This window comes from Grammomys surdaster, unplaced genomic scaffold (genome assembly GCF_004785775.1).
Source record: "Grammomys surdaster isolate TR1022 unplaced genomic scaffold, NIH_TR_1.0 373, whole genome shotgun sequence".
Classification (NCBI taxonomy): Eukaryota; Metazoa; Chordata; class Mammalia; order Rodentia; family Muridae; genus Grammomys; species Grammomys surdaster.
Genome location: NW_021604792.1, coordinates 9,101,852 through 9,128,724, shown reverse-complemented (window position 1 = coordinate 9,128,724; position 26,873 = coordinate 9,101,852). Strand labels below are relative to the sequence as shown.

Below are 26,873 nucleotides of genomic sequence, written 5' to 3'. Positions count from 1 at the left end.
GCCTTCATGGAGTCCCACAAGTTTTGGTATGATGTGTCCTCATTTTCATTGAATTCTAAAAAGTCTTTTATTTCTTTCTTTATTTCTTCCTTGACCAAGTCATCATTGAGTAGAGAGTTGTTCAGTTTCCATGTGCATGTGGGTTTTCCATTGGTTTTGTCATTATTAAAGACCAGTCTTATTCCGTGGTGATCTGATAAGATGCAAGGGATTATTTCAATCTTTTTGTATCTGTAGAGGCTTGTTTTGTGACCAATTATATGGTCTATTTTGGAGAAGGTACCATGAGGTGCTGAGAAAAAGGTATATTCTTTTGTTTTAGGATGAAATGTTCTATAGATGTCTGTGAAGTCCATTTGTTTCATAACTTCTGTTAATGTCAAAGTGTCTCGGTTTAGTTTCTGTTTCCATGATCTGTCCATTGCTGAGAGTGGGGTGTTGAAATCCCCCACTATTATTGTATGAGGTGTAATGTGTGTTTTGAGCTTTAGTAAAGTTTCTTTTATGTATGTAGGTGCCCTTGCATTTGGAGCATAGATGTTCAGAATTGAGAGTTCACCTTGGTAGATTTTTCCTTTGATGAGTATGAAGTGTCCTTCCTTATCTTTTTTGATTAATTTTGGATGAAAGTTGATTTTATTTGATATTAGAATGGTTACTCCAGCTTGTTTCTTGGGACCATTGGCTTGGAAAATTGTTTTCCAACCTTTTATTCTGAGGTAGTGTCTGTCTTTGTCACTGAGATGTGTTTCTTATATGCAGCAAAATTCTGGGTCTTGTTTGTGTATCCAGTCTGATAGTCTGCGTCTTTTTATTGGGGAATTGAGACCATTGATGTTAAGAGATATTAAGGAAAAATGATTGTGGCTTCCTGTTATTTTTGCTATTAGAGGTAAAGTTATGTTTGTATAGTTATCTTCTTTTGGGGTTGTTGGAAGATTACTTCCTTGCTTTTTCTAGGTTGTAGTTTCCCTCCTTGTGTTGGCGTTTTCCATCAATTATCCTTTGAAGTGCTGGGTTTGTGGGAAGATATTGTGCAAATTTGGTTTTGTCATGGAATATCTTGGTTTTACCATCTATAGTGATTGAGAGTTTTGCTGGGTATAGTAATCTGGGCTGGCAATTGTGTTCTCTTAGGGTCTGTATGATGTCCGTCCAGGCTCTTCTGGCTTTTAGAGTCTCTGGTGAGAAGTCTGGTGTAATTCTTATAGGTCTGCCTTTGTATGTTACTTTACCTTTTTCCCTTACTGCTTTTAGTATTTTTTCTTTGTTTTGTGCATCTGATGTTTTGATTATTATGTGACGGGAGGTATTTCTTTTCTGGTCTATTCTATTTGGTGTTCTGTAGGCTTCTTGTATGTTTATGGGCATCTTGTTCTTTAGGTTAGGTAAGTTCTCCTCAATAATTTTGTTGAAGATATTTACTGTCCCTTTAAGTTGGGAATCTTCATTCTCATCTATACCTATTATCCTTAGATTTGGTCTTCTCATTGTGTCCTGGATTTCTTCGATGTTTTGAGTTAGGAGTTTTTAGCATTTTGCATTTTCTTTGACAACTGTCTCAATATTTTCCACCGTATCTTCTGCATTTGAGATTCTCTCTTCTATCTCTTGTATTCGGTTGGTGATGCTTGCATCTATGACTCCTGATCTCTTTCTTAAGTTTTCTATTTCCATGGTTGTCTCCCTTTGAGCTTTCTTTATTGTTTCTATTTCCATTTTCAGATCCTGAATGTTTTTGTTTAATTCCTTCTTTGTGTTTTCTTGCATTTCCTTAAGGGATTTATGTGATTCCTCTTTAAGGGCATCTATCTGTTTACTTGTACTTTCCTGTATTTCTTTAAGGGAGTTACTAAATTCCTTCTTATAATCCTCTATCATCATCATGAGAAGTGATTTTAATTCTGAATCCTGCTTTTCAGGTGTGATGGGGTGTTCAGCGCTTGCTATATTGGGAGAACTGGGTACTGATGATGCCAAGAAACTTTGGTTTCTGTTGCTTATGTTCTTGTGCTTGCCTTTCGCCATCTGGTTAACTCTAGTGTTGCCTGTCCTCACTGTGTAAGACTGGAGTCTGTATTTCCAATTATCTTGCTTGTTGCAGAGCTCCTCAGAGTCCAGATGTGTCTGTAGTCTTATGATTCTAATCTTGGTGTCTGCTGCTCTGATTGCAGTGGCTCCTCTTCTGCTCTGAGTGCAGTGGCTCCTCTAGGATGACTCAGGAGTCAGTATCTCCAGAGGACAGGAGTAGATCAAGTCAGTGTCAGCTGCTCTGAGTACAGTGGCTCCTCCGCTGCTCTGAGTGCAGTGGCTCCTCTAGGATGACTCAGGAGTCAGTATTTCCACAGGACAGGAGCAGACCAACTCTGTGTCTGCCCCAGCCCACAGGACCAGGCAGGGGAGGAAGGGAAGTGGAATTCCGGTGGAGCGGGGTTTGGGTAGCTGCTGTGTCCTGAATCGCCCTGGCTCCCAGATGTGTCTCTGGGTCTTAGGGAGTGAGATGGAGTTCTTACCGGCTGCTCTGAGTGCAGTGGCTCCCCTAGGATGACTCAGGAGTCAGTATCTCCACAGGACAGGAGCAGACCAATTCTGTGTCTGCCCCAGCCCACAGGACCAGGCAGAGTAGGAAGGGAAGTGGAATTCCGGAGGGGCGGGGTTTGGGTAGCTGCTGTGCCCTGAATGTCCCTGGCTCCCAGATGTGTCTCTGGGGCTTAGGGTGTGAGATGGAGTTCTTACCGGCTGCTCTGAGTGCAGTGGCTCCTCTAGGATGACTCAGGAGTCAGTATCTCCACAGGACAGGAGCAGACCAACTCTATTCTGCCCCAGCCTACAGGACCAGGCAGGGGAGGACTTTTCCCATCTTTATAGATGAATGTAACTGAAACTATTTTTTGTACTTAAAAAGTAAAAGTATAAAATTTCCTTACTTTCTTCTAGTTTTGCTCTAATATCATCACATACACAGACACATACACACACATGCAGACATACATATACACACACACACACACACACACCAACACCCACACCGACACACACACAATCACACACACAAGTGTGTCTCTCCTTTCCTTTAAAAAGTCTCACTTGAAGCAATTTTCTAGCTGTCTTTTAAATCAAAACTGCCACTGTAATGCCTCAAGCCAAAACAAATGTAACACAGAAAATGTTAGAGTTCAAAACTTGAGAACATATTTAATTGTGAAGACCACTCAAACATACCCAAGAAACATCTAGAAGGAAGCTATAAGAAATTATGAAAGAGAAGGGTTTATGCTCCGAAGAATAGCTTTTTGGGTATCTTTTTTAGGTTTTTAGATCATCTAAAATCTAACTGGTTAGTTCTCCATAAATTCTAAGTCTCTCCAAGATACAATTATCAATTCTCTCGTTTCTCTTCTAGAAAGATTTTTTAAGTACATACCTATTCATTTTCTGTATTTATACGCTATTTTTTATAAATAGTTCTCTCATTCATCCTCTTGTTGTTATTATATGTGTTCCTTAATTTTATCTTTTTAAAAACTTGCTTTTTATAAAATGCCATACACATGAGAAATACACTGCATATTTATGGGATCCATAACCAAGTTATTGAGAATTCTCTTAGCAGTAACTTTGAACACTAACAAAGACATCTGGTTCAACAGAGTTTAGTGTTTCAGGTGAGGAGGAACATATTACAAAGAAAAAAATCTGATTCAAATTTGTATTTTAATATATTTGACTTAATCATTTCAGACATCACATCAATGAAAAATTTAAGGGCATGTGGATGATGATGTAGGCATAGAGACTATATGTATTAGAATATAATATTTCTTTTAAAACAGCTTTAAGTAAAAATATGGGGCTGTTTTCATAAACAGATCTTTATAAATTAAGTGTGGGACAAACTTGAAAAGTGACAAAAAAGTAGGACTAAGATTTTTCTTGAGTATTTTTGAATATCTACTCAGTTGAAGGAGTTTTTAATCAAAGCTGAAATTACAGTAGAAACAAGCAAGATAAATATGGAAAAGAGTGATTTTCTGTGGAAGGTTGTTTGAGAACTGATCAGCGAGGCAAATTGCTAGAAGTGTGGATTCCATTTTTCTATGTAACTGATTACAGGATTGATCAAATGTATCTGATACTGGTAATAGCAGTATTTATAACTGGAATGCTGGGGAATATGTTCACTGTACTGGTAAACTGCTCTGACTGGGTCAAGAACCAGAAAATCACCTTCATCAACTTTATCCTGCTCTGTTTGTCAGCTTCCAGAATCAGCTCTCTGTTGGTGGTATTTATTAATGCAACTATACTAGAACTAGCTCCTCATTTGTATTATTCTTACAATGTAGCAAAGTACACTGATATATTCTGGTTTATAACTGATCAACTGTCAACATGGCTTGCCACCTGCCTCAGCATTTTCTACCTATTTCAAATCGCCCACTACTCCCATCCCCTTTTCCTCTGGTTGAAATGGAGATTGAGAGGAATACTGGTCATTTTTCTTGTATTTTATCTCCTCTTCTTGATTTTTTATTTTCTACTGCATGAAATACTTCCTCTTTGGAGAGATATTTATGTGATACCTAAAAGTAATCTGACTTCATTTTCAGATATAATTAAGAACATTGCTATTCAAAACATAATTGTTTTTGATATTATGTATTTAGTCCCATTTCTTGTGTCTCTAGCATCATTGCTCCTATTATTTTTTTCCTTGGTGAAGAGCTCCCAAAACCTTGTTCGGATTTCTACCAACTCTGAAGATTCCAGAACCAAGATCCACAAGAAAGCCATGAAAATGCTGGTGTCTTTCCTTGTTCTTTTTATAATTCACATTTTTTGCATGCATGTGGCACTGTGGTTAACATTTTTGTTTCCATTGAACAGGTCAATTAGTTTTGTCTGGTTAACATTAAACATCTTTCCATTAACTCACTCAATTATTCTCATCCTGGGAAATAGCAAGCTTCGACAGAGAGCAATTCATGTCCTGCAACATCTTAAAAGACAGCTTCAAGAGCTGATCCTTTCCCTCCACAGAGTCTCCAGTCTACACTAGGGGAACAGCTTAACAGGGAGACTTGGAAGGCATTGGTGAATTGTTGTTCTGCTTAGTTATTTTAAGTATTGCTGAACATGTATGGACTAGAGCATACTGCTTTCCCTGAGAAAAACACCATCTCACAGTCATATTATGACACACAAACCAATGTTTTTAAAATTCATTTACAATTTTTGTTACTTATAGACTCAAATATTTTTAAAAGATTTTTAATTTTTACAGGCAAAAGGTATGAAATTACAATTTACAAGGAAGCTTTATGATTCTTTATATATCAAAGTTACTTGTAAGCCTCAATAAGTAGAAGATGGGTAGAATGTTTATAGGAGATTAAGAAAATCTAAAGTTACAGAAAGAAAAAAAATCAACTCATGTTTTACATTATGTTAAATCTCTATCTATCTATCTATCTATATATTTATCTATCTCTATCTCTCGTTCTGTATTTATTTACTTTATATTTATAAATGTTTTGTCTGCATGTATGCCATTGCATGTATGTCTAGTATCCAGGGAGTTCACTAGAGGGAATCAGATTCTCTGGAAATAAGTTACAAATTGCTGTGAGTAACACTGTGGGTACTGGGAACTAACCTAAGTCCTCTGCCTGGACAAGTGCTCTTCCCTGCTGAGCCATCTTTTCAGTCTCCACAGCTCAGACCTATTGCTGTTTTGGTCATTGCATAATGATGAGGTTAGTCTGAGTTTGTATCATAAGGCAGATGTGCTGTCTGTAATCATATTCTAATGTTCTCATACAAACCCAAGTTTTGTTATTGATTGTATTCTCTCATGGGGCTCTTCCCCCACAGCACTAACGTAACATTTTTATAAATTATTTAGGAATGTCCCACAATGCATCCCAAAAATTCTTGCTTTGGACTCCTTGAAGGTCTATCCTCTCACCACTGCGCAGCCTGCTTGCCAAATAGAGAGAGAAAACACCTAGTCCAATTTGTGTTATCCACATATTCATTGGAGCATGGCCAACCTACCAGAGGAGGGCCTCTTAAAGAGAACTGAGCCACCTCCTCACCAGCACAAACATAGGGCATCAACAGTGAAGAGCTACACTTTAGCATTTTTATCACAACTTTAAAGGCAGTCTTTAATAGCTTCCTGTGTGGACTGTTTCTGTTATTTTGTGGGGTTAGGAGAAGGTATCAAGAGGTTGTCACAAAAACCTTTGATATTTCTTATTCTCAGTAATGAGTCTGAAGTCATGATAGTACAATACCTCTGCAAAAGAAATTTCCTTGCCTTTACAAGCTTGCAGCAGCATGGACCAGTGATATCAACATGATATCTGGCAACAACGTGGAACATAAACATCATCATGGTATCAGGTGGCCTTACAGACAATGGATATCAACATTATTTCTGGTAGCAAGAACCAGGATATTTTGAGGAGGCTTAATCCAGAAAATAAACTGTTCTACATCTTAGATATCCAGATGTTGCTGAATCTCGGTGAAAGTGTGATTGGCCATTATATTTGGGGACAGGACCTTCAAGAGTTCCAGGCTGCTGTATACCACCCTGTCTTTATTGTCAGGTCCACTTAGTGTCAGAGCATGATCATCATGTGTGTAGGCTGTGGGCAGCAATTCATAATTATACTTTCCTACCCCTAGCTGGGTGAGCAGCAGGAGGAGCAACTTCAGTGGTTCCATACCACTGGGAAGCCTATCAGGTATCACCTGAGCAAGGCAGGCCCAGTGGTGGACCAAGCTTCCAGGTGGCATGAGTGCCAGCCCTATTTGGCAACATGTATCTTTGTATGCACTTCTATATCTGTGGTTGCTACCCTTTCTCTAGTTCTTCTCTCATGTCTCATATGACTCCATTCCACCATCTTTTTATCCAGATCTACAAAACCAATTTTTAAAATCATCATCTCTCAAGACCTGCATTTATAGCTTTTTCTTGGGTTATTGCAGACTCTGAAAGGTCATCCTCTCCTGCCTTCTTCTAAAAGGCTGTATGGACTTCTCAGCCCTCCTGCAGTGGCCCCACAGCTTAAATTGTTTTTCTTTTTATTTATTGCTCTCTCTGTCTCTCTGTCTCTGTCTCTGTCTCCATTTCTCTTTGTCTCTCTGTCTCTCTGTCTCTCTGTCTCTCTCTCTCTCTCTCTCTCTCTCTCTCTTTCCCCCTCCCCTCTTTTGTTCAGAAGCTGAATTTTATTAGAAAGCCCATAAGAGTTTTGAACAAGGCTACGTGAACACCCCCCCTCTTTCCCTCTCTCTCTTCCTCACTCTAACTTTTCCCATCCCTTCCTTTCTTTATTCTTCCCTCCCTAACAAATGTTTAAAACAAAATGCCAGGAGTCCTATTGGGAATCTGACTCCCAGCTTCTGATTTTTGTTTTAAATCTGCTTTCTGAAACAATCATGGGCACATTTCATATGTTGGACACAAATGAACTAAATAGCTTCCTTCTTTCTCAATAATCATTTGCATGTAGCTCACGTAACATTTTAGTGAGTCAGAACAGAGGGAAAAGGGAGTGCAGTGGTTTTACATATACTAAATCCTTAGCTATAAACTCTTAAGCCATACTTTCCAAAAGACAAGTCTCAATAATCTAAGGAAGTAGTAACATTCAAACAGAGTGAACTGAAAAAACATTCGAGTTTTTTATCAAAGAAGGCAGAAAATAAAGGCAAGCCTTTATTAGTCCAATGAACATAACATAGAATCTAAATCTAACATTAAACCACTTGTAAATGATATTGTATTTATTTTAACAGAGCAGAACACAGTTTAGAAAAAACAGAAATAAATTCTTAAGGAAAATCTATTCTTAAGCAGCAAGCAGGTTTTCTGAGCTAAGCTTTGGTATGCATAGATAGCAAAGACTCTCAGTAATTAGCATACTGGACTGGCAAACTCAACTTTCATCCACTCAACTTTAAGAGACAACTTTCTTTTTCTATTTTAATACAGCTATCAAGGATCCAGATTAGTTGTCCCAAGTGGTCTCCCTGTGGAGTTCCTATCCCCTTCAGGTCTCTTGATCCTTTCCCCAACTTTTCTATAACACTCCCTGAGCTGCTGTGCTGATGTTTGGCTGTGGGTCTCTGCTTCTGTTTCAGTCATCTGCTTAGTGGAGCCTCTCAGAGAACAGTCATGCTAGACTTCAATGATGCTTGTTTTTTTGGGCCTGGGTTACCTCACTCAGGATGATATTTTCTAGTTCCATCTATGAATTTGTAAAATTTATGATGTTTTTGTCTTTAATATCTAAGTGGAATCCTATTTCATTGTGCAAATAAACCACAACTTGTGTCCATTCTTTGGTTGAGGGGCATCTGGATTACTTTCAGTTTCTGGCTATTAACAATAGAGCTGGCATAAATACAGTTCAGCAAGTGACTTTCTGGGATCATGGAACATTTTTTGAATAGATGCCCAGGAGTTGTATAGATGGGTCTTGAGGTAGCACTATTCATAATTTTCTGTGAAACTGATAGATGGATTTCCAGAGTGGTTGTCCAGCTTTGCACTCCCACCAAAAGAGAAGTGTTTCCTGTGCTCCCTCACTAGTATGTGAAGTCACCTGAGTTTTTGCACTTAGCTATTCTAATTAGAGTAAGGTGAAATTTCATGGTCATTTTGATTTTGATTTCTTTGATGACTAAGGACTTTCAACATTTCTTTAAGTGTGTCTTGATCATTTTACATTTCTCCTTTGTAAATTCCCTATTTAGATCTGCACCTCATTTCTTCTCCTTTTTAATTTTTAATTTTAATTTTAATTTTTACTTATTCACTTTAAATCCAGCTCATGCCACCATTCCAGGTCACCCCCTTCCACAGTCCTTCCTCCAAGCTTCCTTCCCCTTCTTCTCTGAGAGGGAGAAAAAAATCTTTAATTCTAAAACAAGTACAATTATATGATACTGAACACAATATTTAACACCCTGAATAGAGGCACAAATTTTGTTTCCCTCTGTTTCATATCTTAGAGCATTTGCACCTATTAAAATAAATTTTGCACATTTATTTATTTTCTACTATTTACAATATTATAATAACATGCAAGATTAGATGAGTTAGGGATGATGAGTTGGTAACACTTCTTGCTGCCAAGTCTGATGACACTTACTTGATCTTTAGAACCTACGTGGTGAAAAGAAACAAATTCTTCAGGCTGTCTTCTAACTTTTATCTCTGTGTTTTATCATTTAAATGTACATACATACACACACACACACATACACTCACACACACACACCACTGTATATATAATAATTAAATGATTTTAAAAGAATTTGTGCTGATTATGTGTTGACTGACCCACAAAATATTGCAAGTTTCTATTTCTTTGATAGTCAGTGGAATATCAGCCTTGGTACATGATGACAAAAAGAAGCATAAATTTGTAATTAGAATCTCATGAAATTATCATGAGCTCTACTTATTTTACATTTTAAAAATTTAGACAGAATTATAGCACATGGGTTAAAGATCATGTAGTTACATAATATATTTGTAAATATATATATAGTCATAAAATTATGTTTATTTAAGATTGTTAAATTCTGAAACTAGTACTTTGGGTATCATAGTTATAATTAAGTAGCTCATGATTCTCAGCATCTTCCAAACTCTTTCTCAATTAAACTTAAAGCTAGAAATCATTTTAGTTAACTTGATATCTGAAATATACTGTATTTTTTCTATCGTGACTTTATAATTTTAAATTATATATGTGTATTGAGCTTCTCATATGAAATATTTGCAAAGATCTTTTATCAGATATGACACACAAAAATGATAAAGCAATGTAAAACAATTTCTTAAAGAAAACTAAGAATCTTGGAGAATTCCTTATGAACTCAGTTTCTTTCAGAATATACAAGATGATCTTCAATATGTTTTAGGGACCCATGATGTGAACCTGTGCTTTAGCCCCCATAGCACAGAAAGAGATGTCCCTCTCAGGTTTTTGTCTCCCCAGATCAAGGAACACGAGTGTCCCGATAGAAAAAGTGCTGCAAGAGTCTCACAGAACCTGATATAAAGAATGTTCTTCAACATCTCACTACTCCAAACTTGCATGGAAAATGGCACAGAGAAGGACATAGGTAATCATGGTTTTCAAGACTTTGATGTGGGCACTGGCGAAGGCATCTCTGCATCTTTGTGAATGCTGCTACATCTTCTTGTAATGTCTCCACAGTGAGAAGATGAGCAGGAGAAAAGTTGACTGTGAAAGTGTAAAGGGTATGGATGTGAAAATACAGTTTATGGCTGTAATAACCCTGTAAAATGATGAAGTGTTATTCGAAGTGAAATCATACCGCAGACATCTTCTGTAGTCAGCCATCTGGGTATCAATGTATGAGTTTATCAACAGTGTTTAGAAACAAGAGGGCCAAAGACATGAGCATAGTCCCTGAATCAACCTGGGTAATTCTTATCTTTAAGTAAACAAAAATAGAGTTAGAAAAATTAGCAATTTTAAGAAAACAAAAAAGGCCAAGGCATGAAGCAAGCCACATGCTGCTGAAAATCAAATGGAAATTAAAATTAATCAACTTTACCACTCTTCTAGTTAAAAAGTCATGTGAGTACTATGTAGACACTGATATATCAGTGAACACTGTCATAAGAATGTAGATCCTAGAGAAAGCCAAGGATGTATTTGATTCACTGCAGAGATCTTTCTTCTCTTGACCCAGTATATGCAGTTCTCCAGAGCTGTGAATCCATTTCCAATCCATCCTACTATTATTTCTACAATTACAATGAATATAAACATGCTTTGTGTGATTTCATCCATTGTCTGTAAGGCAAGTTATGATACCTGACGTCACTGTAGAAAATTTAAAGTGCTCTGAGTCTTGAATTTTCATTATATACTCATTTTTAAAAATGCTCTGTGTAGTAACAAAAAGAAAAAATCAAGCTTTGACAATATTTGGCTCATACTACATCTCTTTTCTGTCAGAGCAACATTTTTTTCCCATTAATTTTAACCAAGCTGCATCCAGAACACTAATTAGACCAAGTCGTATGAAATATTTTTGAGTGAATCCTAAAGGTAATACTAAGTCTTCATGTTGTAAGACAAAAACAAATAGATATTATTTGTATTGCTTCCATGACTCTGCCATAATAACATTTTAATCTAGCTACTGTAGTTATGAGCAAGTAATTTCATATATTCTAATGTGTAGTGGGCAATCAGAACCTAGACTTGTGTAAGGAGCTTTCTGAGTACAAGGGGTGACAGAGCTAGTGTTTTGAAAATGCTATTAAAGCAGACATTTGGATTTGTCTGATAATGCCACAGACATTAAAATTCATTGAAACTTTAGCATAGATCGATAATTGTACATGAATACTATTTTACATTTGAGACACATGCAAAAACAGCCAAAAATGTATCTAATTCAGTTGCAATGTTTTTGTTTCACATTCAGTCATTTACAAATGATCTCAACTTTTAGTATCCATCCAGAAATAGTCCTGTTTCAGTTGTTCTGACACTTTTTAAAATGTTTTACTTTATAAAAGCCTCAGAATTAATGTAAAATTCCACTAATTTAGAAATTTTTAGCCATCCATGTAGAGTATTATTAACATTACTGTTGTATTATGAAACAGAACTGAACAGGGATGAATTCATGGACTCAGCCAGAATTCTCACCACTCTCTACCTTCCCCTTGCCCTTTTTATTTCTTCATTAATACCAAGTTACTAACAAATGAGGATCCCTAACTTCTCACACCTTCCTCCAACATATATTCAGTCATTATCACTCACAGAAACACAGACAAACAAAACAGGTTGTTTAAGTTTTTAAAATGAGCTTCAAGACACAATCATTGATCAATAACTAGAGATAATGAAGTGACCAAGAAGTAAATTTAGAAATAAATGCTGAAAGTAAAAGGAAAATACATATTGTTAGTTTTAGAAATCAAAACGAAACACATGTAGAATTTCACTACAAAGATTCAATACCATCCCCAGTCTTCTATATCATCTTCCAAACACTGAATATCTACTAAAAGTTCTCAGTTTTATGATATTTACATAAAAGACATAAAAAGAAGGGGAAAAGAATAGAATGGGAGATTTATTCATTCCTAATAGTTGAATAATACACCTACGTTCAGGGGCAGAAACACTCTGCTGGTTCTTTGGGGGGCAAAGATGAGCTCAAATATGAGGACCAACAAGAATGCAAACACCTTGTGATGTGTAAAGTACTTAGAGATGTTACTGTTTAATGGGCTATGATTTTTACACTGGCAAATTGCTATATACTGTTAGAGTTCACTGGGAATATGGCTATGGGAGTGAGGCTTCCTTCTTTTTTCCTAAGCATGTTTATTTTAAAATGACTTCCAAAGTCTTTTCTAGGGATGGGTTTCCAATATAACTCAGAGTTACGCAAGGACAAACAGCCCAACAATGTGCCCTTGAGAACAGCAAAAGGCTAACATGCCTGGGGAGAAATTTCAACTGGGATTTCAGCTGACAATTTTAACCTCTTCAGTCCATTTTGAGGTGCAAGCTGTGAGCTCCCTGTTCCAAAATCTCTGTCTTGTCTCTTGCTATCCTTTTTTGTCTTCAGATGCCTCAGCAAAGTGAACATTCTGCATCATCTAAACTCATGACAGGGGATTAGTTTTATATATATATATATGTTACTTATACACACACACACACACACACACACACACACACACACACACACATTCCTAAGCATATTTCTGACATTGATCAAATGTAGAGCCACTTGCAGAGAATATCAAGGCCATAACTGAAACACTTACATAAAGTTTCTATAATAAAAATGATTGGTTATGTTTCTGTTATTTTTTATCTCTTATTTGAGGTTTATTGATAAGAATATATCATGAGCTCACATTTCTGAAGCATTTATTATTTATGGCTTTAATACAAACCACTACACCATCAGGATAGTTTTAAGCAACAAGATTGAGGTAAAGCTTAATTTAATTACAACTTCTTTTTTTATATATATATTTACATACTTAAAATCTCTCTGCGGTTACTTTCATAAAAAAGTGGAGGATAACCAACTTAGGAGATTTTTTGGGCATTTTCTGGATTCAGATTTACACTGGGATTTGTCTAAATAAGCTATGCTTTGTAACATAGTCAATTCCTTTTAAAGTGTCTGAGAAGAAAAGTGATCATATTTAGAGAAACTAAAATTTAGATAAATTTTATGATGTGAGATTTTTTTGCCTATAGGAAACTAACAAAACAAGAACTGCCAGAAGTAACATCCCTATGCCATGGTTCTATTCTCGTTATTAGATGTGAGTTAAGTCATTCTCACAGTCAAGGGCATGGCTTACATAAATAAATGGAAAACAGGAGGTAATCTTTTTCCAGATCTTCTAGTATACTCACAGAAAGACAAAAATTACCATTCAGATGTTGACTTTCTGGTCTATTTTAGTGTTATATATAAAAATATTGCCATGGTTATTTTTCAAACAGAAGCTAAGAACAAAAAAACAGAGTGTATGCAGATTCTTGTTTGAAAGAAAAAGAATGCTCATGTAATCGGGGTCCACTGTCAGACATGAAATTCTATCATCATTTGGTTGCTAGTCATGTGTTAAAGTTCTTTTCTTTAATTATTTGACACACATTAAACAATAAAGGACTACACTGTGACATACAATGATCTCAATGCTGGCTTATTATTCCTGAAAGAGAACAAATTTCCTCCTCTTCATGAATTTCATATTTTGTCTTCTTCATCTTCCAAGGTTAAGGTTGCACTTGAAGCTAATTATCTCATTTACTCACACGCAGAAGAAGCATATTATCTTGCATTTTACTGCTGCATTTCATTTTGCAAATCCTTGTATAGTTTTTGGTTTTTTCAAATCAGCTAGTAAAATTTTGAAACTCAGTACCTAGATCATAATAAAAAGATTAAAATTTTCAGGAGGATTGTCATCATCTGAGATTTGCCTAAGTAATCTGCTATCATTGAAGTACCATGTTTTAAAATTATTTTCTAAGTTTTTGAGAATTTCATACTTTATATTTTGATATGTTTTACTTCTCATCCCAAGTCTTCCCAGATCCACCTATTTTCATATTTATCTAACCTTGTGTCATCCTTATTTTATTTTAAACCTTTCAAATCAATATTATTTTGCTCATAAACTCTTCGGAGTACCAAATCACTTTCAGATTGGATTTAAATACTGTGATATGAAAATACTCCTTCAGCGAAATTAAGAAGCTTCTACTCACCCATATTTGGAACTTAAGACAGATCAATGTCTGAAAGTTTAACTTGGGGACCTAATGAGTTTTATTGCTGTTATTAATGGAAATATGTACGAAGGTTTACTGATAGGAACATAGGTAACTCAAAGACAGTTACATCATGAAAAACCTACCCTTCGAGTGTATTGCATAACAAGGAAGGCCCACAAATCAAGAAGTTGGACAATTTCCTTTACAGATGATTTAGTTGTACTAAGCTTGTTGCAAATGGCTTAGCTGGTCAGAGATTCTTTAAATGTAAAAAAATAAATATTGATTGAAATATATACATTATATTATAACTACTGGCTTACCTATTTTGCCATGGAAAAATAAATAAAAAAGTAGTTGATTAAACTTTTTGTCAATATTTAAATTTTGTCCAATCAGTCTATCAAGTAATCATGAATAAAAATTAAAATGATATACAATTAACTATAGATAAAACAAATGCACTAACACTGTCTTTAGAATAGGTGAGGGCAATTAGCTCTGAGGAACTCACTTTTTGGAATATTTGAAATTTTGGAATATTTACAGAAGATTAACAAACAATATACTGTATCATTTCTAGTTGACTGTATTCTGAATCTAGAATTCAAGCTGACTTTTAAATTTATTTTTACATGAAATGTTAGAATAATTCTGTGTGCCATTTTCAACTTGTATGGAAATACTCTGACCGCAGGATCTCTGTTGGTCAGGAGGAAACTATGGTGATTCCAATTCAGAATGAAAGTTATTAAGATGTGATTCAAAATACTTCTTTCTTTAATGTCTTCATTTACTTACAAAGGCCTATAGAAGTGTTAGTGACTGGAAGGGAAAGAATGTGGACCTTCTCAATTTCTATGTGATGCTCCAAAAGGACTTTAAATAACATACACTTTAGCAAAAAGCATTTTTATTAAAATCAGTCTTTTTTTGACTCCAAATTTTACTATCATTCTCTGAGCTGCTCATCAAAGAAAATCTTATCTAAAACATGAAAATGAATGTTATCATATTTAAGGTGTATGCACACAATAAAGGTGGCATTGACATGGTAATTTGCAAAGTGGGTGGAGTTTTGAATCTTGCTGCTAAAAGGGATAGAAATTTTCCTATCTTGTTTTTTACTGCATTATACCGTTATTGAAGTTCAGAATTCATGAATGGGAAACTCTTTACTAAGTCACAGCAACTTTTCTTTTCTGAACAATGCTTTACAATTTACTTTATGAGTGATTTTCCTCAGAGGCAGTTGGCTACTGGATCAGTGTCCTTTATTATTTTGTTCAACAGGAAAGAAAGAACAAAGACTATTTGGAAAAAAAAATGTCCCTAGAGGCTATGAACTGCTTAAAATTTATTTTAAAAAAGATGTAAAACAATGAGAAAGTATGTATTATTGGTGTGATTAGAACAGAATGCCAATAAGTGAAATAAAAGGAAAAAATACTGTGTATTTGCAGTAGTGTGTGCACATGAGGGCAATGATTAAAACCATGCTTAAATCTTACAAAGATATTCTGGTTTTTTGTTTACAAATGAATGGGAAGAAAACCCACAGTTGTCTTTTAAATATCAATAAATTATCCATTAAAAAGTTGAAAAACCTAGTTATTGTGGAGTGTAGTTCTTGTTGAAAATCCAAGTCCTGATGCTTTCCCGAAAGCCCATGAAGACTCACTATCAGTACCCACTCTACTCAGCTCCACCCCTTGTCCTGTTTCTATGTGTTTCTCTTCATACTTGACCTCATTTGTTACTTGGAAGGATCTAAGTCGTAGGAAACAATCTGCCTCTACAATGAAGGTATGTGTGTTTTTCCATTCTTAGATGTTTTTCTGATATGTCCCACACTTGTCTGTCATGCCTTCTTCATAGAACATACTACCAAAAGATGGTCTTCAAATTGCTTATGTTCTTTCCACATTATTGCTACAGGGACTGATAGTAGTATTATTCAGAGACTTTAAATCATTGCATCTTATTCTTTGTCATCATCACTATATTTGACAATCATCCCTTAATATGTCAAATTATGTTCTATATTGCTCTTTAGATACTGATTTATGACTATATCAAATTGTATTTTCTTTATGTTTCCCAGCATGTCTGAGATCTTTCTTCCACATTGGTGACAAGCAGTTATGATTACAGAGTAGATACTAAAAGGACTTTTTAAGGGAGAGGTGGCTATAGTCAGATGGTGTTTGCCGCTAATGGAAGAATCTGTTGTAACATTCAAAGGAGGGGCCAGGAATAAGGAGGTGTCTTATGTTATAGATATGCTTATCTTCTTTGTTGACTGGTCACAGCAAAAGTAGAGTTTCCTCTAGTACATTTGTTGATGGAGTAGCCCTATTTCATCAGGAAACATGGAAAGCTCATAATTAACCTGACCTCAGAAACTTGGACAATGCTGAGCATGATCTATGTGCACATAATATCGGCCAATGGAGATACATCGTAGAAAAATTTAAAAATTATTTGAATCTTAATACATACTTACAGGTGAGCGTTGTATAGATGTATATATGCATATGAGATAATGAGGAAATATTTTTTTGCTACTTAGCATTGGAAGATTAAAGATCCTCATGACACTGTTACAGAGATAAGAATATAAGAGATAAGGATATTGTATCTTAAGATCTGTGAAATTTGCTTTACCTATAAAGCTTTACAGATAAGTGAGACCCATATCTTTAAATTTTATTGTTTTTATATACTTGATAATCTCTAAAAGTGTCTTCCACAGAAGAGAAGAAGCCATATGAAAATACATAGATTGATGCAAATATAAGTAAATGATGAAACTCATGTGTTTTCCCTTACACAAGAGCATGGAAGTTTCTAATCACTTCTTCATCTTTGCCTAGAAAATACTACAGGATCTGTGTGAGCAAACCTCTTCTGGTCTGACTCTCCTGACCTGTATGAAAAGACACGTTTTCATGGAAAGAACTTCAGACTCCATAAGTGTAATATCTCCATGTTTGCTTCTCTATTAGTGTGTGTGGGAGAGTTAACCATAAGTATTTTATGAAAATCAACTCAGAAACTGTCTGAAATCTTAAAAATTGCATAATACAAACAGCACTTCAAATGATTATGCTTATAAATCTTTAGAACTAATACATAAATGGGGTATTTTTTGAAGAGAATATTTGATATCTCCTAGAGCACACTTCAAATTATTTGATTCATTGAATTAATTGCTGGAATTATAGGAAATGGATATGTGGCCTTGGAGCAATGCACGGATTGGGTTAAGAGAAAAAAAATGTCATGAGTTGACCAAATCCTCACCGCTTTGCGACATCCAGAATTTGTCTGCCCTGGTTTGTACTAACAGGTTCCCTAATTACCTTGCTGGATGCAGGATTTCGCTACTATTAGAGCAATGGGAGAGTTTGCTAGTAATCTATGGGCTACAGCTAACCATATCAACATCTGGCTTGCTATATGCCTCGGTGCCTTTTATTTTTTCAAGATAGCCATTTTTTTAATTCTCCTTTTCTTTACTTAAACTGGAGAGTTAAAAAAGTAGTTTCAGTTACATTACTGGTGTCTCTGGTCTCCTTGTTTTCAAATATTTTACTAGTTTACTTGGGAATTAACATGTGTATAAATGAGTATCATCAAATAAACATGTCATACAGCTTTGTTTCTTATTACCATGAAAAATGTCAAAGGCATTTGTTATGGCTTGACATAATTTTCCTGTCTGTCCCCTTTGTTTTGTCCCTGTCAACTATTCTCCTGCTCATCTTTTTCTCCCTATGGACACATCACAAGAAGATGCTTGAGCATGGTCAAAGATGCAGAGATGCCATCACAATGGCCCACTTCAAAGCCTTGGAAACTGTAATTGCCTTTCTCTTATTATACTCCACTTTTGTCCTGTCTCTCTTACTACAACTTTGGGAACATGAATTACTGAAGAAATGTCTTTTTATTTTATTTTTTCATATTGTATGGATAGCTTTTCCTTCATTCCATACATGTGTCTTGATTCCAGGAGACAGGAAGCTGAGACAGGCCTGTCTCTCTGTGTTGTAGTGTCTGACATGCAGGTCAAGTTATGTGGCATAAAATTTCTATGTTTTTTCATTTTCAATTTTTAAATATTATTTGACCTTGACTACATGAATTTGATACTTTATTTGCAACATCCACTAATTAAAGCTATTATTAATTTAGAAAATTGTGTACAAGTTTATTTCATAATACCTCTATCAAAAACGTCCTGTTTATATTTCATTCAAACATGAATATGTCAAAATTATATAAGATTTGTATCAAACATTAATCACAGAGATTTTTATTTATGACCTCTATTATATATGTTGATATCTATAACAAACTGTAACAAAAGCATATGACTAAAACCATATAATAAATATAATAATATAATGTAATATAATATAATATAGAACATATGAATAAAACTTAAAAGGAGAAATATGTAGTATAATATAGAATTTAAACATGTGGAAATAAATGTAGTTTATTAAATACAGAGTTTAATTTGGAATTAGTTTTGCCAATTCTTTGGAGCCATGAAGCTACTCTATGTGATTTACTACATACTTGTTACTACTTTCATTACCAACCATTCTAAAATATTTTCATAATTATAAAGACAATGTCATTTACATTTCTAGGTGCAAAGTATATTATTTAAGGAAAAGTAATATAATCTATTTTATTTTAACATATAATTATAAGAAATACAAGATTATTATCGTTCTAAAATATTAATTTGAAATTGTTATTTTTAAACTTTTAATATTACAGAGCATTATTATCATGTGAAAAATGTTATTGATGACCCCCACACAATCAATTGAAAACTTCAAATATATACCATTTCTTACTATTTATTGTTCATTAGTTTTAAAAAATCTATAAAATTGTATAATTTTCTGAAGTGGTTTCAAAGAATTAGCTGTATAATAAGGTACATATGCAATAGATCTTGGAGAAATGCCCAATGTTTTATGCAGTTAAATCTTCAGTATAACATGTTTCTGAAATTAGTAGAGATGAAGGGTTCTTTGTTTATGTATATGTTTATCATTAATTTTTCCAAATTTCTGGGTCAAAGTTTTAATATATTTACCCATATTCCCACAAAATGTTCAAACATTCATTAAAACAAGTGTATAGACAACATCCATTTATTGCACCATTTGAATATGTTTTCATGAGAAACAAGCTCTGAAATAAAGAAACTGAACATCTCTACAAGTAGTTCCTAAGATAAGAACCTCTTACATTTCTAGGTCTTGGGAATTAAATGCATAACCCTGGTAATTAAATGCATGGTGGAATACTACTGAGGTACATCTCTAAGAGTAATTTTATGTGTCTCTGCATTTCTATCCATCTGTGTTCTCATACATGAATACTGCTAGTTTTCAAATGGTTGCTCCAAGATACAGCAGAACATAAGGAGTCATTAAAAGGTTAGAGTAACATCTTTCAATACAGGGAACATACCACACAAATTCAGACAAAATGCAAAAAGATATAGCCTGTTAGAGGTGGTGGTAGATAAACATTGCATAGACTGTGTATTTGTTGCTTAAAGCAAATGTTCTTGCCTACCAAATGCAAAACAGTTTCAAGATAATATTATAAAGTAAGAGATTTCCTCTTATTCTCAATGTGTGTATGCAATATACCTATCAATGACATTTAATAGAAAATATGGCTCTTAATTATTTAATGTCTACAGTGAAGGAAAAAATTTAAGAGCCTTCTTTTTATTCCTGGTAAAATATGATTTACAATATACACCGAGAGATACATTGGAATCTTGTAAACTAAGTTCTATGTACTTGAATTATTGAGCTATAATTCCTAGAGTTAGACACATCTATATTAAATTTCCTTCAAGGTCAGGTGACTGGTGGATAAAGAAGAGTCTGAATAAAGACTCCATGATAGTGGAGAGTTGGAATGTTGTAAATTCAGAGCAAAATTATCTTGATCTGTCGTTAGTTCTCTTAGTAGCCATCGAATATTGTCACTTTGTCCCTGATATGAAAATTTTATTATTTTCATGTAAAAATGTTTGAACATAAATATCAGATATGTATGCATGTATATGTGTTTGTAATGATTTACAGAACAATTTTGCAATTGTAAAAATCGCATTACTGTAGAAGCATTTATATTAGCCATTTTCTTGCTCATTTAATTAGACATCATGGCAATATTATGGAAAAAGAGATACTGATGAAGGACATATAACTGCCAGCATAGGGAGGAGGAAACTGAGAAGTCACATTTACTTCTGCAAACACAAATCAGAAAGAGTAAATGGAATTAAGATGTGAATTCTCAAAACCAATTCTGTGAGCTACTCCTTCAGTGAGGCTACACCTCATCCCTTAAAAGTCCTACAGACCAGGACAATTGTAATACCTGAGGCTACTCAATTCTCATTCAAACCACCACACTACCCTCTCTGACATCCATGAACCTACGGCCATATCAGAATGCAAAATGCATTTACTCCAACACCCCACACGCATTCATCCTTAATATTTTAACTGTTGTTTAAAAGCCTAAAGTACTTTCTGAGACTCAAATGGCTGTAGTCTATTAATTGTGGCTTCTATAAAATCGAAAAGCAAATTACATGCTTCCAACATACAATGGTACACAAAAGACCCTTTCATTTCCAAGAGAGAAATTCAGGCTTAGTGGAGAAAAGCAGGTATAAAGCAAATGTGAAACCAAATGTAAAAATAAAAGGTCCTAAAGCATCATACCAAGTACATAAAACTTCAGTTTTACTTTACCTTTTACAACATACATCTTTCTCTTGGACTGTCTTCCACTACTTGTGTGCAGTTCTCCTTGAGAGAGACAGAAAAATGGGCAGTGTGCTAATGAAAGAGAAAAAGTCAACTACTATTTTTAAATACAATATAAGTTATTCTTCAGAAAAGACAGTTTAGAACATAGAATTTAATATTCTGTAATGACAAAATCCTTTCTTGCTAATAAAAATGTAAATGAGCAGAATAATATATCTTCTGTACATAATTCAGAGCTAGAAAGGAGCAATTATTGCTTTTGAAAAGGACATGCTTTGTGATTTTAGTTCTCGATATCCAGGCTATGGCTCTCAACCCTCTGTAAACCTGCTTCCTTAGAATCCAACAACTCTCTGGAACTTGAAAGTCTCCCATATGTATGCATTACACATAAGTATACTCATTTGCACAATGCATACACAAAAAGAGAATTAAATTAAAACAGCATACTTTATTAAGGTAGTTTCTTCTTTTAGAGAAAGAATCTATTTCCAAAATAACCAACATAATTTTAGCACAGATTCTAAGCTAGCTCAGTGAGACCCAGTCCTGAAATTACCATTTCGATCACACCTGGGCTTAACCCTTCTCTGTCCCAGGCTGTTTCTGAACTTAGGAATTTGTCTACCTTTGTAAGATTAAATACAAAAACAGCTGGGAGGGATCTTTTGCAATCATAACTCCCTAAATCCCTATCTTCTTCCTTAGTTTCTGACAAATTGGCTCATAGTATAGCTGCCTCTGTTCCTTTAGCTTCATGAAGCATCTCATGTAATTAACATATCATCTCTACATTTTGCGTGGTTGAGAAAGTACATATTTTGACCTCATGTTTTAAGAGTTCTTTTCCACAGCCTTCAGGGCTGTCCTGAATGTCCAACACTTATCATTTTGGTTAGACATTAGTCAGAGCTTTGCCCCCTCCACTCTTATTATTACTCCTGGATTCTTATTATTACTCCTGCGGTCTGATTATCATGGAGTCATTAACATTAACCAGGAGGACATTCCTTAAAGTAGGAATGTAAAATACGTACATTATTATACAAAAATCCTTCTGACCATGGCAGCCATCTGCACTGCTGGAAGCCCAAGTCTTCTGACTCTGTCCTAAGGACAGGAACCATGTCATTGTATCCACAACAAGGTCATCCTGGACCCAGCAAGAATTAGTAAACTACACTGGATGAATAGTCAGCCCAAGAGATCCTTTTGACTCTAACTAGTTACACAGTGCATCATCACGTGCATATACCATCATGCCTTACCTTTACATAAAACCTATGGACTGAGCTCTGGTCTTCACTTCTCGGCAGTAAGCACATTACAAACCTTTACAAAGCAGTGGTCTACTCAATCCTTTGTGTTCTCATTCATTTAGTATGTAGCTTAATTTTCAGCCAAGATGCCAACAAAATAGAAGCTACTAGAACAATATTAGTATCAAATAAAATACATTAGAATATAAAATGTATAAGTATTGAAAAACATTTATCTAATGAAAAAAAGTTTAACAAATAAACTAGTAGTTCTTTCAAAATCGTGGTCTAAAGTATGTGAAATATTTTCCCAAAACTACAATAATATTGAGATACTATACACCAATAATTTTATTATAAATAATAAATTAACAAATTATGAATAGCTATTAATACAAAATCATCTAAAATATAAAGCCGTTTTTTAGCAACAAATTCAGCAAATCATTATTCTAATAATATATTTAATTTTTGAAAGCACAGTTTTTAAATAAACCAGAAACCACAATATGTGTCAAGGAATTACTGATAAAAATAAGTATTTTTATGTTACTGAGATTTTGTTATATGTTGATGAAATGATAGTACCAATTCTATGACTATTTTATTTGGAATGCAAATTATGTGGCATTCAGTCATAGGTAAAAATGAAAAGATCTCGGAATTACATCAGGCTTCACAATAAAACAGGCAAAGAATGGTGCACTCAAAAGGAGATATTTGAAAACTACAGCCAAATAATTTGCATTCATATCTATGAGCATATTCCTTGGAAAACGTGTTTAGCAGATTAACTGATCAAATATAAAGTAAATCAGGTTGAGTCATAGATGTATTTACAAAATAAAAGTAGGACAGAACACGAATATTTTGCTGTATGAAGAAAATTACTCTCAGTGATTAGCATATATTAACATGGTCAATACTGAAGATGATGATGCCTCTCTAGGAACATATAGTAAAGGTAAAAGAGATTATATAGCATCATCAGTTCCCATAGTGAGAAAATGAGAACAATTAAAATGTCAACATTTGTCTTCTTCTCCATCATCTGAGTTAGTCATTTCTTGGTGTCTGAGAGGATTGATCTCAGTACCCTCCATAGATAGAAATGCCCATAGATGTTTAAGTAGCTTGATATGAAATGACAATATTCACATGTCACCCAAGAATATTCTCTCATATACTTTCAATTGGTTATTGATCACTTCTCATATATAATATGCTATAAATATTGTGTAAATATCTGTTATTTTCTACTGTTTAAAGAACTGTGACAAGAAAATATTAGAGATCATTACAAACATGTTTTAGAGATCCAATCATTCCACATTATTGTGCCTGAATCTCAACCACAGCAGTACAGAAAGAGAAGACTGCCTCAGTTTATTGTTTCTCAGAACCTGGACAGAAGAGTGGGTAGAAGGAAAAGATACTACAGGATCTTGGGAGAACATAACAGTGACTTTATTTTCAGCATTTCACAAATCCAAAGTTGTACAAAAAGATGCAGGAAGAACATGGAATGCACAAGAACAAAAGCAAACATGCTGTGAAGGCTTTAATGTGACTTACAGTACTAGTGTCTCAATATCCTAAGGCACTGATGTACAATTTCTTGTGATGTTTCCTCAGGGAGAATATGAGCAGAAAAAAGGTGATTAAACACAGGATGAAAGGTCCAAAAAGTAAAACTGTCTAGGATTCAGAGAAACTTCTTTAGTCTCATTCAGACTAGAACTGTAAAATGCATTTTCGCCATATATCCAACATCCAAAACAAAATTATGTATATGCATTTGTAATGTACTTTTAAAAATATAGTACCAGAACTGCCAAAAGAATCACTCAAATCATTCTTTTAACTCTCCATTTTAGATGACAAATTATGGTTACAAATTATGGTTATAGCCAAATTATGGCTATCTTGAAATACAAAATATATTGATGTAGCAAGCCAGAGACTAGAATGGTTGCCCACAGTTCAGGAGACATAGGTTCTTCTAATAATTTTTCCAACCATAAGTAAAGCTGAGTATAACATACAGATCAGTATACTTACGAATATTGAATATAGCAAAGAATTTGGAGGATGGCAAGGATAGTAAGGGTCTAATCTACTGTAGTAATCCTTTTCTTGTCCTAACCTGTACAGTAAACAAAGCCACAAATGCATTATAAGATTTTCTGTTATGAATTACACAATTAAAATCATCATTAATATTCTCAAAAGAGTGTCATCCATTGTCTCTCATAATGACTCAGTTTTTAAAATCCTTGAAGAAAATTTGAGATGGTTACATCATACACTTATCACATTTTTGCTTCTCCATCTTTCATCTTAAATAACTATAAGCAGACAGCAAAATTTGCTAAGCCAAGGATTGGGTCCATGGCTTCCTCCACATGTGTGTACTTTCCCTTATGGTTAAGATGCATAACAGTGCTCTGCACAGATAATAGCCTTAGATGTTTTCTAACCAATGACATGTGATATGTTGAGTTGTCATGTGCTAAGATGCAAACATTGCATTATTTTGCTGTTTATATCTCCTGTGTATACTATAACCTAAGTACTTAAATTTGGAATAAAATTTATTAGAAAATTAGAAAAATGGATATACAAATCAGACGGATTTATGGAACTTTCTAAGCTCAGAGATTCTCAGCAATGTATAAAAATAGCTCAATATTTTTCTAAGGTTCTTCTTACAATATTTAGATATCTAATAATATCACAGGCCAAGTATTCTATTCTTGAAGTATTTAGGACCAAAAATGGGATTTTCTTATTTGATTTTTCTAAACAATGTCATTGATGAATGCACAGGCAAATACACTCAAATAAACTCACTTTTTAGAAGAAATTTCCCTTTTCTACATTTTCATTTATAAATTTTACAATATTGTTAATAGTCTAATTCATGGGTGTACTGTGCCAATTGATCATACAGTATTTAATGATGCTTTTGAATAACTGATGCAAAAATGATGTAAATACTCACTATATTTGTGGCTACTTTACATAGGCATGTAGAGTGGGATCAGCTTTCCCGTTTGGCTATGAACCAGACACTGGTTAGAAATGAATTTATCTACCCAGTATTCTTATTATTCCACATTTTTATTGCTCGTTTGACCTGATTTTTTTCATTAGCACAAAAGACCATCCCTCCTATTCAGATATCTTTAATGATCATAACTCACACCTGTCATTAAAGATGAAGGATGGAATGCAAACAGGGAAAGAGGGGAAATGGGTAGTAGGAAAGGGTGAAAGCTTAGTTGCTAGGGTTCTAAACAAATAAACTTTTTAGTTAAGACATATACAAATATACTGGAAATCAAGTTTTAAAAACTTCACCAATGACACATAGGGGCATAACGGCTTCAAAGTAAATGAGTTACATTGTGTTTCTTTCAGAGGCCTGAAGGATTAATGGACAAAGAAAGAAAATCCATAGTATCTTTAAAATGCTCACTTGCATACAACATTCATTTGATAGACATACAAGTAATGTATAAAAAAATAAGAATGTAAAAAAGAAATAATGAATACTGTAGAAAAATTTAATTCAGCAATCCCTCTCTCTGGAATACAGAGATATCTGTAATAAAAAACAATGAAGGTAAGGTTAGATCATAGAAGGAAACAGTAATGATTGAAAACAACTCATATTTCAGGGGCAGACAAAGTGATGAATCAAAGAAAGATTTAACAGAATAAGTCAGAGATAGAATGTACTCAATTCTCATGAAAACATCACAGGAAAGAAAACCTATTTAACATCAGTTCAGGAAGAGAAAGTGAATTTAGTATCAGTCAAGTGAATTAAGTGAAGTGGAATTGAGTTGATTTGTGAGTTCATACAATACAGTACAGGTCAGCAGAGGCAGTTAAAGTCAGAAAATAATGGGGAGACAGAAGATTAGAACAAATTGCCCAAGTAGGATTGAGGAGAAGCAGAGAAACTCATTGAGAATCTTAGAGAAGCCAGATTGAATAAGATATCTTGAGCCAGAACAGATGAATTGAATGAGCTAGCCAGAGTCTAGAAAGAATTAGAAAGGGTGAATTTAATCAGCAGTAAGTTCCAGAGGCTGAAAACATTCTAGGTCAAGGTTAGCAGACAAAAGATGGAAGCTTATTGTTAGCTGTGGTTTGGTAAGCTTAGGTAGAACTCAGTCCTCCTCATACACACAAAGAGACCTGTTCCCTGAGCGTCACTTTTAGTCATGGCTCAGCAGAATGAGCGTCCTCAGTACTGTGAAAAGGTGACCAAGATAGCTATGGTGATTGCTGGGAGAGATATACTTCCTTGTAAGAGAACATTATTTCTGTGCTTGAATATGAGAATTTAATTAATAAAGAAATTTCTGAAAAGTGTTTTATATCACTTTAGAGACTTTATCAAAAGGTAACATTAAAGTTTGTTGAATTATATTCTTTAACAA

The 26,873-nt window shown here is 34.4% G+C and overlaps 1 protein-coding gene and 2 pseudogenes across 1 annotated transcript; 2 read left to right on the top strand and 1 right to left on the bottom strand.

Annotated features, from left to right (window-relative positions):
- Nucleotides 1-4,123: 4,123 nt before the first annotated feature.
- LOC114632430 (taste receptor type 2 member 42-like) lies at nucleotides 4,124-5,059 on the top strand. Its single transcript, XM_028780933.1, has one exon. It carries the CDS (start codon nucleotides 4,124-4,126, stop codon nucleotides 5,057-5,059), a length of 936 nt encoding a protein of 311 aa, XP_028636766.1.
- Nucleotides 5,060-9,913: 4,854 nt separating this feature from the next.
- Nucleotides 9,914-10,850, bottom strand: LOC114632360 (annotated as a pseudogene).
- Nucleotides 10,851-17,469: 6,619 nt separating this feature from the next.
- Nucleotides 17,470-18,422, top strand: LOC114632404 (annotated as a pseudogene).
- The last annotated feature ends 8,451 nt before the right edge of the window (nucleotides 18,423-26,873 follow it).